A 15,368-nucleotide genomic window follows, 5' to 3' on the forward strand; every position below is an offset into this window, starting at 1 on the left:
GCAGAAAACTATAGTCCATAAAGATGAAACATTGATTTTGTGACTTTTTAATAGACCTTGAATAGATTTCCTACGAAGCTCTTGATGATTGATTAGTGACATGCCGATTGATTTCCGAGTACTTCACGAAGAGCTGATTTTATACAGTTAGATGTTTAGTCGTGCGTTGTGTGGCCTCTTCTTATACGCTTCGGATACCTCATCCTTTGACATCAAATGCACATAGATCTTCTGTTTCGTTTAGAAGAATAACCTCGTTACAATTCTCCGAAATGATTTTCATTTGGTGCGCATTTCTTTTACATTTTGTGTTACTTTCAAAAGGAGTTTCTTCATATTTCGTCATGAACAACAGTTGTGGAATAGATCACTTTGAAAAGTCGCCATCACTGAATGGATTCGTGTATGAAGTGTATTCGCTCGGAAGTCACAACGCCAATAATTACTTGACGTGTGCTGTGGATTGCTTTTATAATGTGAATTGTATGTCTCTAGTGTTTGATGAAAACACATCTTCTTGTTTTGAATACTTAACTCACATGAAGGATTCCTACACCAGAAGATCCTCCAGCGCAGCAGCGTACCTGCAACTGAAAGGTAGGTTAAACTCGCAGTTGCAGGGAATATGGTCATCATTTCTGCTTGCTGGTGGTGTGGCCGAAGTAAATCCTTTCAAACGTTTTGAAAGAGCGAGCATGATCTCTTAAGTATATAGTTTTGGACAGAGTGTGCCTAGGGATGTTTTTCAGATAAATAGTACTAGAACGTGTTTCTAAGAACGCCTGTATGTGGATGATCTTATCAAGTACTGGTGCTACGAGAAAGTCTTGAAGAAAGGAGAGTTCAGTTTAGATTAGGAGATGGCATGTATGAATTATCTTGTCTTATATCTAGTATCAAGAGCGAGAGCAAGACATGTGTTTTCACAGGTATCTAATACTGTGAGAGAGCTTTTAAGGTAAAGATGAAAGGTGTTTTTACAGGTATCTAATACTGTGAGAGAGCTTTTAAGGTAAAGATGAAAGGTGTTTTTACAGGTATCTAATACTGTGAGAGAGCGTTTAAGGTAAAGATGAAAGGTGTTTTTACAGGTATCTAATACTGTGAGAGAGCTTTGAAGGTAAAGATGAAAGGTGTTTTTACAGGTATCTAATACTGTGAGAGAGCCTTTAAGGTAAAGATGAAAGGTGTTTTTACAGGTATCTAATACTGTGAGAGAGCTTTTAAGGTAAAGATGAAAGGTGTTTTTACAGGTATCTAACACTGTGAGAGAGCTTTTAAGGTAAAGATGAAAGGTGATTTTACAGGTATCTAATACTGTGAGAGAGCTTTTAAGGTAAAGATGAAAGGTGTTTTTACAGGTATCTAATACTGTGAGAGAGCCTTTAAGGTAAAGATGAAAGGTGTTTTTACAGGTATCTAATACTGTGAGAGAGCTTTTAAGGTAAAGATGAAAGGTGTTTTTACAGGTATCTAATACTGTGAGAGAGCCTTTAAGGTAAAGATGAAAGGTGTTTGTACAGGTATCTAATACTGTGAGAGAGCTTTTAAGGTAAAGATGAAAGGTGTTTGTACAGGTATCTAATACTGTGAGAGAGCCTTTAAGGTAAAGATGAAAGGTGTTTGTACAGGTATCTAATACTGTGAGAGAGCTTTTAAGGTAAAGATGAAAGGTGTTTTTACAGGTATCTAATACTGTGAGAGAGCTTTTAAGGTAAAGATGAAAGGTGTTTTTACAGGTATCTAACACTGTGAGAGAGCTTTTAAGGTAAAGATGAAAGGTGTTTTTACAGGAATCTAATACTGTGAGAGAGCGTTTAAGGTAAAGATGAAAGGTGTTTTTACAGGTATCTAATACTGTGAGAGAGCTTTTAAGGTAAAGATGAAAGGTGTTTTTACAGGTATCTAATACTGTGAGAGAGCTTTTAAGGTAAAGATGAAAGGTGTTTTTACAGGTATCTAATACTGTGAGAGAGCGTTTAAGGTAAAGATGAAAGGTGTTTTTACAGGTATCTAACACTGTGAGAGAGCTTTTAAGGTAAAGATGAAAGGTGTTTTTACAGGTATCTAATACTGTGAGAGAGCTTTTAAGGTAAAGATGAAAGGTGTTTTTACAGGAATCTAATACTGTGAGAGAGCGTTTAAGGTAAAGATGAAAGGTGTTTGTACAGGTATCTAATACTGTGAGAGAGCTTTTAAGGTAAAGATGAAAGGTGTTTGTACAGGTATCTAATACTGTGAGAGAGCTTTTAAGGTAAAGATGAAAGGTGTTTTTACAGGTATCTAATACTGTGAGAGAGCGTTTAAGGTAAAGATGAAAGGTGTTTTTACAGGTATCTAATACTGTGAGAGAGCTTTTAAGGTAAAGATGAAAGGTGTTTTTACAGGTATCTAATACTGTGAGAGAGCCTTTAAGGTAAAGATGAAAGGTGTTTGTACAGGTATCTAATACTGTGAGAGAGCTTTTAAGGTAAAGATGAAAGGTGTTTTTACAGGTATCTAATACTGTGAGAGAGCTTTTAAGGTAAAGATGAAAGGTGTTTGTACAGGTATCTAATACTGTGAGAGAGCTTTTAAGGTAAAGATGAAAGGTGTTTGTACAGGTATCTAATACTGTGAGAGAGCTTTTAAGGTAAAGATGAAAGGTGTTTTTACAGGTATCTAATACTGTGAGAGAGCTTTTAAGGTAAAGATGAAAGGTGTTTTTACAGGTATCTAATACTGTGAGAGAGCGTTTAAGGTAAAGATGAAAGGTGTTTTTACAGGTATCTAATACTGTGAGAGAGCCTTTATGGTAAAGATGAAAGGTGTTTTACAGGTATCTAATACTGTGAGAGAGCGTTTAAGGTAAAACATTTCAAGTCTGCAAGATTAAGAGAGATTATGTGTAGAAATGTGGGTGATACAGTAAAGTGTCTATTATTGAGATAACTGGGGAAGATAATTTAAGGTATCTAGTGCTGAAAGAAAGTTTCTGAAGAAAAATGTTTCGGGTGTGCACGATTATGAGTATCTATTATTGAGAACGAGAGAGGTAACGAGTGAGAACGGGAGACAGTAGGCGAGGGGGAGGCGGGGGGGGGGCGGAGGGAGAGAGAGAAGGGGAGAGAGAGAAGGGGAGAGATAGAGAGAGAGAAGGGGAAGGAGAGAGAGAAGGGGAGGGAGAGAGAGAGAACTCAGGCGAATAATAGTTTTCTCTTTAACTTATTTTAACTTTGCAAGCATAAGTAGGCAGCTGTGAAATTGCAGAGAGATGTTAGTAAGTCAGCGTGGGGGTGACTATTTCTAGGTTTTATTATTGGGAGTATGATAATTCTTGTATCTGGTGCTGTTCTTTCAAGTACAGAGAGAAAACGTGGTACCTGAAATGCAAGGGTAGGTTACAGGTAAGCACAGGCAGGTTACAGGTAAGCACAGGTAGGTTGGGGGATTAAGAGGAGGATTATTACTTTAAGTGCCTAAAGATTTTCATTATGAAGTTTCATGCGCTGAGAGAGAATGATAATATCAAGCGATCCTTCCATTGCGAATGAGCCTTAGCTTGAATATATATGCTTATCATGAAGTGTGCACTTCAGAATTTCGTACGATGACCATTCGGTTCGGGTTGAGACTGTTGAGGAAGAATACGTCTGGGGCACAGATTGAAAACTATCTTACTACAGCTGGTTTGCCAGGATTGCGCTACAGTTGGTATACCAAGATTACACTACAGTTGATATACCAGGACTACACTGAAGCTGGTAAACAAATGCTACACTAGAGGTGGTATACCAGGATTTCACTAAAGCTGGTGAACAAAGCTACGCTACAGCTGGTATAGCAGGATTACACTACAGCTGGCATACCCAGATTGCACTACAGCTGGCATACCCAGATTACACTATAGCTGGCATACCACGATTACACTGCAGCTGGAATACCAAAATTACTCTGCAGCTGGTATACCAGAATTACAGTAAATCTGGTATACAAGGATTAAACTACCGCTACTATTCGAGAATTATTTAATCAAGATTAGTTGCTGACTGTGTATCCTTTACCCTCGATGCACCAGACAAAAGCGGTAAAGAAACAGTGCACATCAGCGACTGGCTTGTCTGGACCAGACTTGGTCCAAGTGTAATGACCTATTCCTTTAGAATGTTCTGAATACAGAGTTAAGCAAAACACAACCAAAAGACGAAAACTTTGCCAATCTTTTTCTAGATCCTGACAATTGTACAGCCATTGTGGTTCCTTGTAATGCCAATGCTGCTTGTCTGAACAAACGTCAAACTGACAGGTGCGTGTGCAACCCAGGTTTTACAGGTGACGGCGTTACATGCTCAGGTGAGTTGAAGAAGTTATTGTAACAGGCTACTGAGTAGTCATATTCCTTGTTGAACTGTGTCTTTAACCACAAATAGTCGCTCCAAATAGAATCATGTTCGTGATCTCTTATGGACTATTGTCTTAACCCCACCGGCATTTAAAAGTGAGACGAATGCGGATCTTTGCTTAAATCGTTCTCATCTGTGGTACATTTTTTCTCGGTGATTGAATCATTACTTCATCGAGTGTTGGTAATAGTGTGTCGTGCTGTTAACAATATTTGTCAGTGTTGGTAACTTTGCTTCTCGGTGTTGGTAACAATGCTTGTCAGTGTTGGTAATATTGCTGCTAAATCTCAGTGTAGGTAACATTGCTGCCAAATCTCAGTGTAGGTAACATTTCTGCTAAATCTCAGTTTTGGTAACATTGCTTCTCAGTCTCAATGTTTAGTAACAATGCCTCTCAGTGTTGGTTACATTGCATCTCAGCTTCATCTGTGATGGTAACATTGTTTTCTCAGTGTTCGTAGCAAGCGGGGCGGCAAGCGGTGGAGCGCCCCCTGCCCCCCTTGTCTACCCCCGGTCCTGAATACTGATTTGACTGTATTTTGACAATTTTATGATTTATCAACTCATTTTACTGTAGTTTGACGATACTGATTTATCGGTTGTATTGACCTTTCACTGCCTTGACTATATTTATTTATAAGTTGTATTCGCTCTTGAGGTTGGAGTTGCTGCTACTTATCGGCTCTAATCAACTGGCGCTGCAAGCTGTATTCTTTGACTGTATTACGTATTGTTTTAACTACATGTGAAATACTTTAATTCCAATGGTCAACGTAGCTTTAACAAGTGTCCCCGTCACTCCTCTCAGGGGGGTTACAATTGAAAAAACATTACCCGTTCCACGGTAGCCGTCAAACACTCCGCCGAGGAACTGTGTCGCTAACAATCGTATGACGTCATAATGCAGTGCCCGGAGTTCGAAAACAGTTCTACTAGCTGTTTTGGAGTTCACCATGTAGGCATTTATTTCACCGACTTTTACTGCTTTGTTTAAACTATGATATACACCGAGTCGTTTGAACACTCAACCTAAACATAATTAACCAATTCTATCAATTTTAGCTTGTCAGAATACGTTTCACTGACATTAAAAATTCAGTCGACAAGAAGCCAGTTTGTTTACATGCTAGTGTGACACTGTTAGAAAGAAGCGTACATGAGACCTCATATGCATTACACTTGATAGAAGCTTGCAACATATATATATATTGGCTGTACTCGTTGTATTTGTCGTATTCCAGACTATGATGAGTGTAGCACTCCCGGCCTCTGCCACGTCAACGCTAACTGCACCAACACCCACGGATCCTACACATGTCATTGTAACGACAGGTATGAAGGAGACGGCGTGAACTGCATTCCAGTGACAATCAAAGGTAAACTTTCAATCTAACTATTCAACAGCCTCTCGCCATTACATATCTAAGGAAAACACTCTGTTGTCGTTATGTATCAAAGGAAAAACTACTTGTTGTCAGTGTGTATCAAAGGCAAAACACCCTGTTGCCAATGTGTATCAAAGGAAAAAGCACCTGTTGCCAGTATGCATCAAAGGAAAACTACCCGGTGCCATTATGTATAAAAGGAAGAATACGCTGTTGCCATTAAGTGTCAAAGGAAGACGCCCTGTGGTCATTGTGTTCCAATAGAACAACATCCTTTTCACATTTTACAGCAAAGGAATAACATCATGTATGGTACCTTTATACATCAAAAGGATGACAGTCTTTGGCCATATTACAAAAGAAACGTTAAGCGAAACGAACTGCTGTCGTTATAAATCAAAGGATGTGTTCTGACAGACATTTGACTTTTAATGTATACAAAGAGGAGAGGGTTGTTGGGGGGGGGGGGTGCGTTATTCTCTTTGAACACCAGTCAGCCAGAAGCCACTACTATATGACACCGAGTTCCCACATAGTTTGACATGGACGATGAAGCCTTAATCCATCAAGGAAAATATCAGTTTGAGAAACATTTATTGCTACTTCATGTCATTACCATTGTCTGTTCCTACTGTTTATAAATATGAGAGTCGTTTTGTTATCACATTGTTCAAACAATACAACTTCAACTTAAAACAAGTTACGATTGAAGATTGTTTTCTAGTAACACTATTTTGCCAAAGGCTGCTTTAAGGGTTGTGATTTGTCATATCACACGTCAATGTCATTGGACAGCTATGATAGCGAAAAAAACATTGTCTTTTTGTGATGAAATATGCAGGTTTAGTTTGGCAACAATGAAGAATTACCCCAAACTTGACAATCAACAGAGATTAAGGTCATTACATCGTTACGGTTTAATATCATCATCTAATTGAAGACTATAAAGATTAAGTGACCAATACCTTTTGTCTACCTGGCGTCATACCATTATCTGTTATCACAGTAACCATTAGTAATGGCATCACACTGTACGTCAGATTGTACGGAAAAGCCCTCGGAAGAAACTCTCGGTAAAAGAAGTACCGGAAAAAACGTACTCAGCAAAAACGTCCTATTTTAATAAAAACCTATTTATTCATCAACTTTGAGGTCAAAGGTTTCAGAAAGAAAACACTGATAACCTCGCACATACGGGTTATTAACTACATAAATCGGTCTTTTATCCTTTTAGTAACCCATACAAAGGGTGATTAAAAGGATATATTAAATATTTAGATAGGTCTTTGATCTTTTAACGCCATTTGGAAACATTAACCACGGGCTACCCCACCGCCTCTCCATAGGTTCCTGTAGCAGTACCTGTGCTTTTTTACAAATGTTTTCTAAGTACTTTTTAAATTATGTTTCGCAACGGAAAAATCCATTTAAGATGCAATAAAAATATCGAATGTTATTTTAAACCATTGTTTGCTAAAAAGCGGTATCGATTTGAGCCTGTAAACAAAGTTCATCGCTTATATAGGATTAACTAAACATCAATACAGTCGGTATGGCTGATTTGTCGTTTTAATGAATTTCAATACTTGTGTTATCCTTTGATTCAGGTTAATATAGATTCTGGCTTCGATTTGACCCTTGGTGATGTCATTGTACATATATTCCTTACTGTTATTGTTTTCTAAATGACATTGATGAGTGCTTCTTTTCATCCAACTGGATAAATATGATACTGTTTGTCAAATAAGATGTTTTCAATATTTGGGTCTAACAGAATTATCCAAGTAGATACAGGATAGAGGATATGATATGATTAACCATACTATTTTTCCGACACGAGTACCTAAATATTGGTATTTCCCATGTGAAAGCGAGCGATGTACCAATTCTTAGACACGAGTCTCGTAAGCACAAAATGATATGGGCATGAATACGCTATTCTATTTATTACCGAAGTCGTCAAATTGAGGAAAATATACTTTCAGACATAGGCTGGCTACTCACCGTAGCTTCATGTTTCACGTCACGAGGGCGAAATGTGAACCCCAATATTTTCGCCCTCGTTGGTGTTAGTATAATGTCTTTTGCCCGACAATTTATATTACGAGACGAGAACGACGTTTCAAGAGATGCACATTTTCAAGTTGGTGAAAGAATGCGCTTGACTATAGGCGTGTCTGTATTTCGATGTACTAAGGCCTCGGCATGTGTATTTTCCTCCACTTTCCATGGACAGATCGACTTGCACGTGCAAATCATTGACATTAAGTGACAGGTGGATTTCCACATTGACACACTGAATTAATATATGCTCCAAAACTTCGGATGTAAAAAAATCTATCAGACCTTGAAATAATTGTGACATTTCAACTATCTGGTGTGTTTTCCATACTGGAAAGAAACTTTGTCAAACATTCAATTTTATGAATAAAAAAAGAAAGCAAAAAACCTTAGATTTTACAATTTATAAAGTGTATTACAAAAAATCTCGATCCTCCTTTAATGACACTGAGTATATTATATAGCCGTCCAACAGACAAGAGGTTTTAATTTTTTCAACTTCAACTTTTCTCCTTAAACCATCCAGCGGCGGTACAAGAGTACAAAAGCATCAAGGAAACTATAGCAATAGCACAGCTGAAACAAAATAAGATCACTCCATGACACTGGATTCATGCCGGTGCATGGAGAGAAGACTGATAAACATGATTAATTATTGCAGCTTGGTACATTCTCCATGAGTTTCCACAAAACGTATGCTCTATTTTCACTCCTTTAATTGTCACGAACGTGTGCCCAGTTGTCTCGATATACAGGATGAAACCAGGAAGAAACATCCGAATATCGACATATCCGAGTTGGGCATTTCATCAAGTACCAACATGAAAGACATGAAAGAAAACAGTAGGTTACATGTCTATTATTTATTTGTCCTCACAGCGATCGCAAATACCCATTGTAATCTTGTCATAGCGTATTATCAATATCATGGAACCGTATAGATGAATACACATAGTCAATCTTCTAAATTCAAACAATACAGATATTGTAAAATCAATAGCTTGTTATTTGAATTGTGTTACTTCGAATTCCATGGACAATATCCATCCCTATGCTTATTAAAAATGTATTCTATGTCTAAATCCGAATAAGCACCATATGTCTCCTGAGGCGCGTCAAAAGCAAGAAACTGCGTAATAGTTATTTATGGATGACCTAATTCTTTAGACACTCGTTAATCGCATGAAGCTTTCAGTGTCCATAGAAAATACATTGTTTTACTTCAGGAACAGAGAACGTGTATTGTATTTCGCAGTTGGATTATGGAACTCTGGGAACCCGAATACTGCAACAATTGATAGTAATTATATTATGTTCATGCCATTGCATTCCTCCTATGAAACTGTCAGTGCATGACATTGTCATCCACATGAAGAAAGGATCCCATTATCTTCCAGGTGGTCTCTGTTGACGCGAATTGTTATTCTGTCAAACAGACGCTGAAGCAAATATATACAAGAGAGCTTATGCAAGTCTAGAAAATGTGGCCAGTCTAGGCCTCTTTTCATTATATACATTTTTATTTCTATGAGTTTTGTTTTTCAAATATGTTCATTTCACAGACTAGTTGTTAGTCTAGGGGGATGTCAACCGATGTAGCTGTGACCATTGTGACTTTTTCAGATATGTTCTGGAAGGAGGATATTATTTGTCATTTAACACAATATTCTCGCCCCAAGACAACAAAATTATAATACGATAAGACGTGACAACATTTGTCTACATTCGCAGGAGTTGATTGCACAATTTTAACCTCCATAGTCACGCGTGTGCTAATCATCAGTAAACAGTGAAAGCCATGATAGCAGCTGTGTTGAACTATTCGCTTGTTCAGATATATTGTGAAAGATGGACAATATTTGTTATTTAACCCAATAATCTCATTAAAACAAACGATTGTTGATACCTGAAACATGACCATAATCAGCGCCTATAAAACTTTTCCACTGTCACAGTTGATTCGTCAGTTTCGACCAACACAGTCACAAGTGTGCGAATCATCGGTAAAGAGGGAAAACCAAGAAAGCAGCCGTTGGTGGAATGGTGAGCGCGTCTCACCAACTAACGATATGTTAATGCAAGTTAGGGCATTTGGCTAAATATCAAAAATCACATGATTAAATAATATACACCTTGATCGTGTTTCAGTAGTTTTGAAACACGTGTGCCTATATATGTGATTTTAATTGTGAGTGAGTGAATGTGATTTTACGCCGCTTTTAACAATATACCAGCAATATCAAGGAGGGGTGTGATCTTGACACATTGTACCCATGTGGGGAATGGAACCCGGGTTACGAGCCAACGCTTTAACTTTAGGCTACCCCATTGTAAGAAGAAAAGGGTGTTTACATTTTAGGGTATTAGTGCAATATTCAACGTTGTGGTCAGTAAAATGTTCAATATGTTGAATGTACACTACAGGCCAAACAAAAGAAACGTTACCTTCCTTAATAAGACGAAGGTACCTATCTTCAACTGGCGTTGCGATTTGTGGTCGCCCACATCTTGGTCTGTCGACGGTGGCCGCACTCTGTCCGTAGGACTGAATAAATCTTATAGCCATGATACGGCGGAATACGAGCGCGTTGTCAGCAGCATTGTATGTCGACTCGTATCTGCACCACCCCATTGATTCTTTCTCTATATAGAGCTGCTACTCGATTCCTATTTATCGTACATGTTTATCATACCGTAATTCTTGTCTCTCTTCAGACCCTCTAGAATCATTCAACACGTGAAACAGATACAAATACTGCTTCAGCATTGCTACGGTTTGACTGTTGAGTAAAAAGTAATTTTAGATGTTCCCAATTAACTTTTTCACAATATCAAAGACACGTTTTACTTGTTCTCACTAGAACAAATCAGCAGAAAATGTTTGAAAAGACTGAAATCATAGGAATGATTCTTTTTCAGTTTTTCACACTCTGCAACAATTGGGATTTTTTATTGTTTTAGAACTTGAAAAATCGTTTATCTTTGTATCAAAGCAGAAGAAATAAACCGTCTAATGCTTACAATAGCCCACTAGATTACCACAGAAATATCCATATATATCATTTATGGGGAGAAACAAAATAAAGGAACACAAAAATATTCAAGTAAAGCTTTATTATTTTCCAGTTTTAATCACCAGCTTTGACTGGCATGCAGTGTTCCCACATTTACTTCCCTTAGTAAATTTGTCAACGGATTTAGTCTGCATAGGCACCGATCAATTCTCGTACAGTCCATGATGTGGTCATGTCATTCACCTCCCCTTACCTGACTTTACGAACGTGACATATGAATAATGTGACTTTGGCAAGCAACATGTCTTTGACATGCATGACCCTGACCCTAAACACGACATCCCCCATTTCATGAAAGGCTGAATCGATTTTTTTTAAAATTCAAGCCGAAAACAGAAATAATTTGAATCAGTTTGTTACCAGCGATGACGGCACATTGTTCAAGCGAGCCATGCGATCTCTCCAGAACCCATTGGCCCAATGGACATGTGAATAATAATAATATTCACAATAATATATTACTGAAAAACGCTACATATATTTTGCGCTCATCATCTTCTGTCTAATCTTACAACATCTTCCTTTGTTGTAGGTGAAATATGTACGCAGGCCTCAGACTGTATCCGTGATAACTTCATCTGCGCCTCCGGCCTGTGCGACTGTGACGTTGGTTACAGCTACAACAGCACCTCCAACACCTGCGTCACGAGTAATATCATTAATCTATATCCTAAACCTAATTCCGTTAATCTCTCAATCGTATGCCGTTTGACGATACTCGTTATTGCACTCACAAATAGCAGTGAGTGGGGTTCGCTTCTCTACGTTGGTTCATCCACGTTAATCTGCAATGGCACTACAGAAAGTTGTTTTTATTAACAAAACAATAAAGACTCTTATTTATGAAAGGAGCTGCCAGAATGTAACCCTCATTACCTAATGGTTATTCTAGGTCGTACACTGACATTGTCGAATTAAATAACATACTCATACAATAACCTTTGTCTGGAGAGAGCGGGTCTGGAGGCGAGCAGATTATTCGACTTAATGATTTATCGATTTATCCAGAAATCTACTTAACTCAAAATATATGCTTTTATAATAACGTTTCTTTCATTCTGATCACCTGAATTTGTAGTCACCTGATCTGATATTCTGAGTTCACTCACACTACGTGAACATTATATGAACACGTGTTGTGAACACGAAGTGAACATTATTTCAACAAGGTGAACATGTGAAAGTGAACGCGATGAGAACATTATATGGACACGATGTGAACATTCTGAGAACACGAGACGAACATTCACCTGAACTACTTTCCCGAACTCATGGTGTCCAAAATCGATTCAATTTTTTACTTAATCTTGTCTATTCTTATTCCCTGAATTTATCAATATTAGGATCAATGTATCAATGTAGCAAAAGAGAAATCGAAAATTCCTAACATACCGCAACTGGACAATGCCAGACACACGTAGAGCGCCGATTATCCCAAAACCAGTCACCTCGAATTCTAACAAAACAGTTGTGTCCCCAGTTTGCTGTGAGTGTGTTTATGCCTTAGTCTATTTTCAGTTACTGTGCCCTTTAAAGACACTATACCACACAACACCTCCCCCAAAATAAATATTGCATTTCTCTTATAATACTAACCATCAGCTGCCAAAAATTGAAAAGTTCGAATGAATTAATGCTACGACTCTGGCAGGTTCTACCGACCGATGATTCCTTCAAGCGAATCCTTGCTTGTTTATTTATTTATTTATGTTTTTGTTGTACTGTCTTTACGGATCCCATGAATTATGCTGTTGTGAAAGGAATTCTGCCAGGGCGGTTTAGACTGAAGGAACTCTTTCTCGTTTTGTAATTGCATATTGGCAAACCATTAGTACTGGTGTCGACTATTATACATGGAACATACAAGATATCCAAAAGTCTGTTATGAGATGCTCAAGACATACGACAAAAATGGGAAAATAGATTGGGTGTCACACGTTAGATTATTACTTTGGTACACTGGTTTCTCATATGTATGGGTCGCCCACGATTGTGGTCACGCTGACATATTTATCAAGCAGTTTCAAGATATCCAGTTTCAAGATAGGCATTCTAAGATTAGTAATTCTCACTTTTTGGGAGCATATTCTGTACTGAAATCACTATTAATTCCTGAGAAATACATATCCGCACTTGCTGACAGACACGATTCGAGAAGAATCCTATGTAAGTTTCGTTGTCTTTCACATAAGTTAAATATTCAACACTATAGGTTTGATAAAACTGTTGAGAAAAGAATGTTATTATGCACTAAGTGTCAGTTGCAGCAAATCGAGGATGAGTACCATTTTTTGCTTGGTTGTCCTTATTATTCTGGAAGCCGTAAGAAAACTATTCCATCATATGATCATGCTAATCCATCACGTGCTAAATATTATCAGTTACTGACATCAACTCACTATGAACACATACTAGCTTTAAGTATCTATTTGAAACGAAACTTGCCAATTTGAGTAATACTATATTGGCAGTACACAACCCTCCACTCTTTGTACACCGCTGTGCACTGTTTCTTTTGTATATTTAATGTACTTTAGGCCAAGTAAATTGTCATTGTCATTGTCATTGTCATTGGAAGGATCTGATTGAGCCTGTTTCAACAGTGCACAACGCGTGTACCTCTCTGAGATCAATGTAACGTAAATCAAATAGAATATTTGAAAACACTCAAAAATATTTTCAAAACTGAGTTTGTTTTTATTTTCCTTCTTTGAAAGATGCCAAGAAAGCTCCTTCTTATGCAACAAGTTTCGTCATTTTGGTACATGCTAAGTATACTTATTTTTTTCAATCCTTGCAGAAAAATAATTAATTGGTTTTCGGCGTGACGAGTGAACCCTGTCATCACTAGGCTACCCCGTCGCCCCCTTAGTGACAAAGACCTTTAGTCATTTGATTCTATAATATACGATGAATTCAGGTGTGTGTGACGTAACGGTCTGACTAGACTGCATGAAGCAATACTCCCTATCCAAAATGGCGAAACGCTCACTTACGGCAATCATGAAACACGTGAATACAAAAGACTGCCGTAACACAAGGTGTCAGCTTGATAACGCAATGTTAATGACGTTGAAATCATAAACATGGCTGTGAGTATATGGGTAACAACGCCGTAAAACTAAACTCACTCGATACAATGAATTTGTATTTCAGGATGCGACATCTACGGCACTGAGTTCAGCCACCAATCCACAACCTACTGCGTCAGTGGCTATAACAACGCGATCTACAGCGTCAACACCTACAGCGCCTGTAGAAACTACTGCCTCGCAATCACGTCCTTCACATGCAGGACCTTCGAGCTCTGGAACGGCGCGTGTTACCTTTCTGAAGTTGTTAAAACCGAGGTTCCGGACTCAAAATGGGCTGCGTGGAGCGGATGCAAGTACTACCAACGCCATTGTGCTTAGTGTACCAATCACAGGCACACAGTCCCTGAAGCTGTTATTGTGATATTTGAACCCGCGAAGATCCGGGTTAGAATTGGTCTTAACCCATGCTTGTCGTGAGAGGCGACTAACGGGATCGGGTGGTCAGAACCGCTGTTTTGGTTCACACACGTCATCGTATCCCACTTGCCTAGATTAATGCTTATGAAATTGATCACTCGATTTTCTAATCCAGACTCAGTTGTTTCACAGACCATATAGGTAGAATATTGCGGAGTGCGGCTTAAAACAACACACAAACAAAGAAATGGGACGGTGGGGGAGCCTTGTGGTCACGTCGGAGACCCGTGTTCGATTCCCCAAGTGGGTGCAATGTTTGAAGCCCATTTCAGGCGTCACCACAGTGATATTGCTGTAATATTGCTAAGAATTCTGAGGTGCTGCCACCTTTTGTGGATAATATCCTCTTAAATGCCAAGATTTGCGGTTGCATAACGATTTTAAAATTAATCATTTGTTTTTTGCGCCTTAAGAGTCGACATTTCTGACTTGAGAAATACTTCCATGAAAATGTTGGCATCACAATATCCAAATTAAGATGTCTGACATGGTAACTCAGCAATATTCAGGTAGTATGAAGGCTGTGACTGTAAATAATCGACTAGACAATTCAGTGACTGACATTATAAGCAATCGACCTATCGAAATATACCTTCACAGGAATTGAAACATACCAGTATTGTGATTTCCACGATAACCAGATCCTTGAAGATCCGCGTTAGAATTGATCTTCACCATGCGACTAACGTGATCGGATGGTCAGACACGGTGACTTGGTTGACAAATGTCATTATATCCCAGTTAAATAGATTGATGCTCATGTGTAAAACTCACAATAACCGGGGCGGTGACGTGGCCTCGTCGTTAAAGTCCATTTCTGGTGTCCTAGATATTGGTGATATTGCTGGAATATTCCTAAAAGCGGCGTAGAACCATATTCATTCATTCACTCACTAACACCACAATAACCTATTATCACAAGGTAATTTAAACAGACACATGCCACATTGCCTC

At 38.4% G+C, this 15,368-nt stretch overlaps 1 protein-coding gene across 1 annotated transcript; it reads left to right on the plus strand.

The window, feature by feature from the left end:
- The first annotated feature begins 3,589 nt into the window (after positions 1–3,589).
- Positions 3,590–14,365, plus strand: LOC137258200 (protein kinase C-binding protein NELL2a-like). The gene is made up of 4 exons (XM_067795785.1): positions 3,590–3,743; positions 5,624–5,758; positions 11,435–11,551; positions 14,059–14,365. The coding sequence occupies exons 1-4, from the start codon at positions 3,590–3,592 to the stop codon at positions 14,313–14,315; spliced, it is 663 nt and encodes a 220-aa protein (XP_067651886.1). The 3' UTR covers positions 14,316–14,365.
- Positions 14,366–15,368: the final 1,003 nt, after the last annotated feature.

Source organism: Haliotis asinina, chromosome 1 (genome assembly GCF_037392515.1).
Source record: "Haliotis asinina isolate JCU_RB_2024 chromosome 1, JCU_Hal_asi_v2, whole genome shotgun sequence".
Classification (NCBI taxonomy): Eukaryota; Metazoa; Mollusca; class Gastropoda; order Lepetellida; family Haliotidae; genus Haliotis; species Haliotis asinina.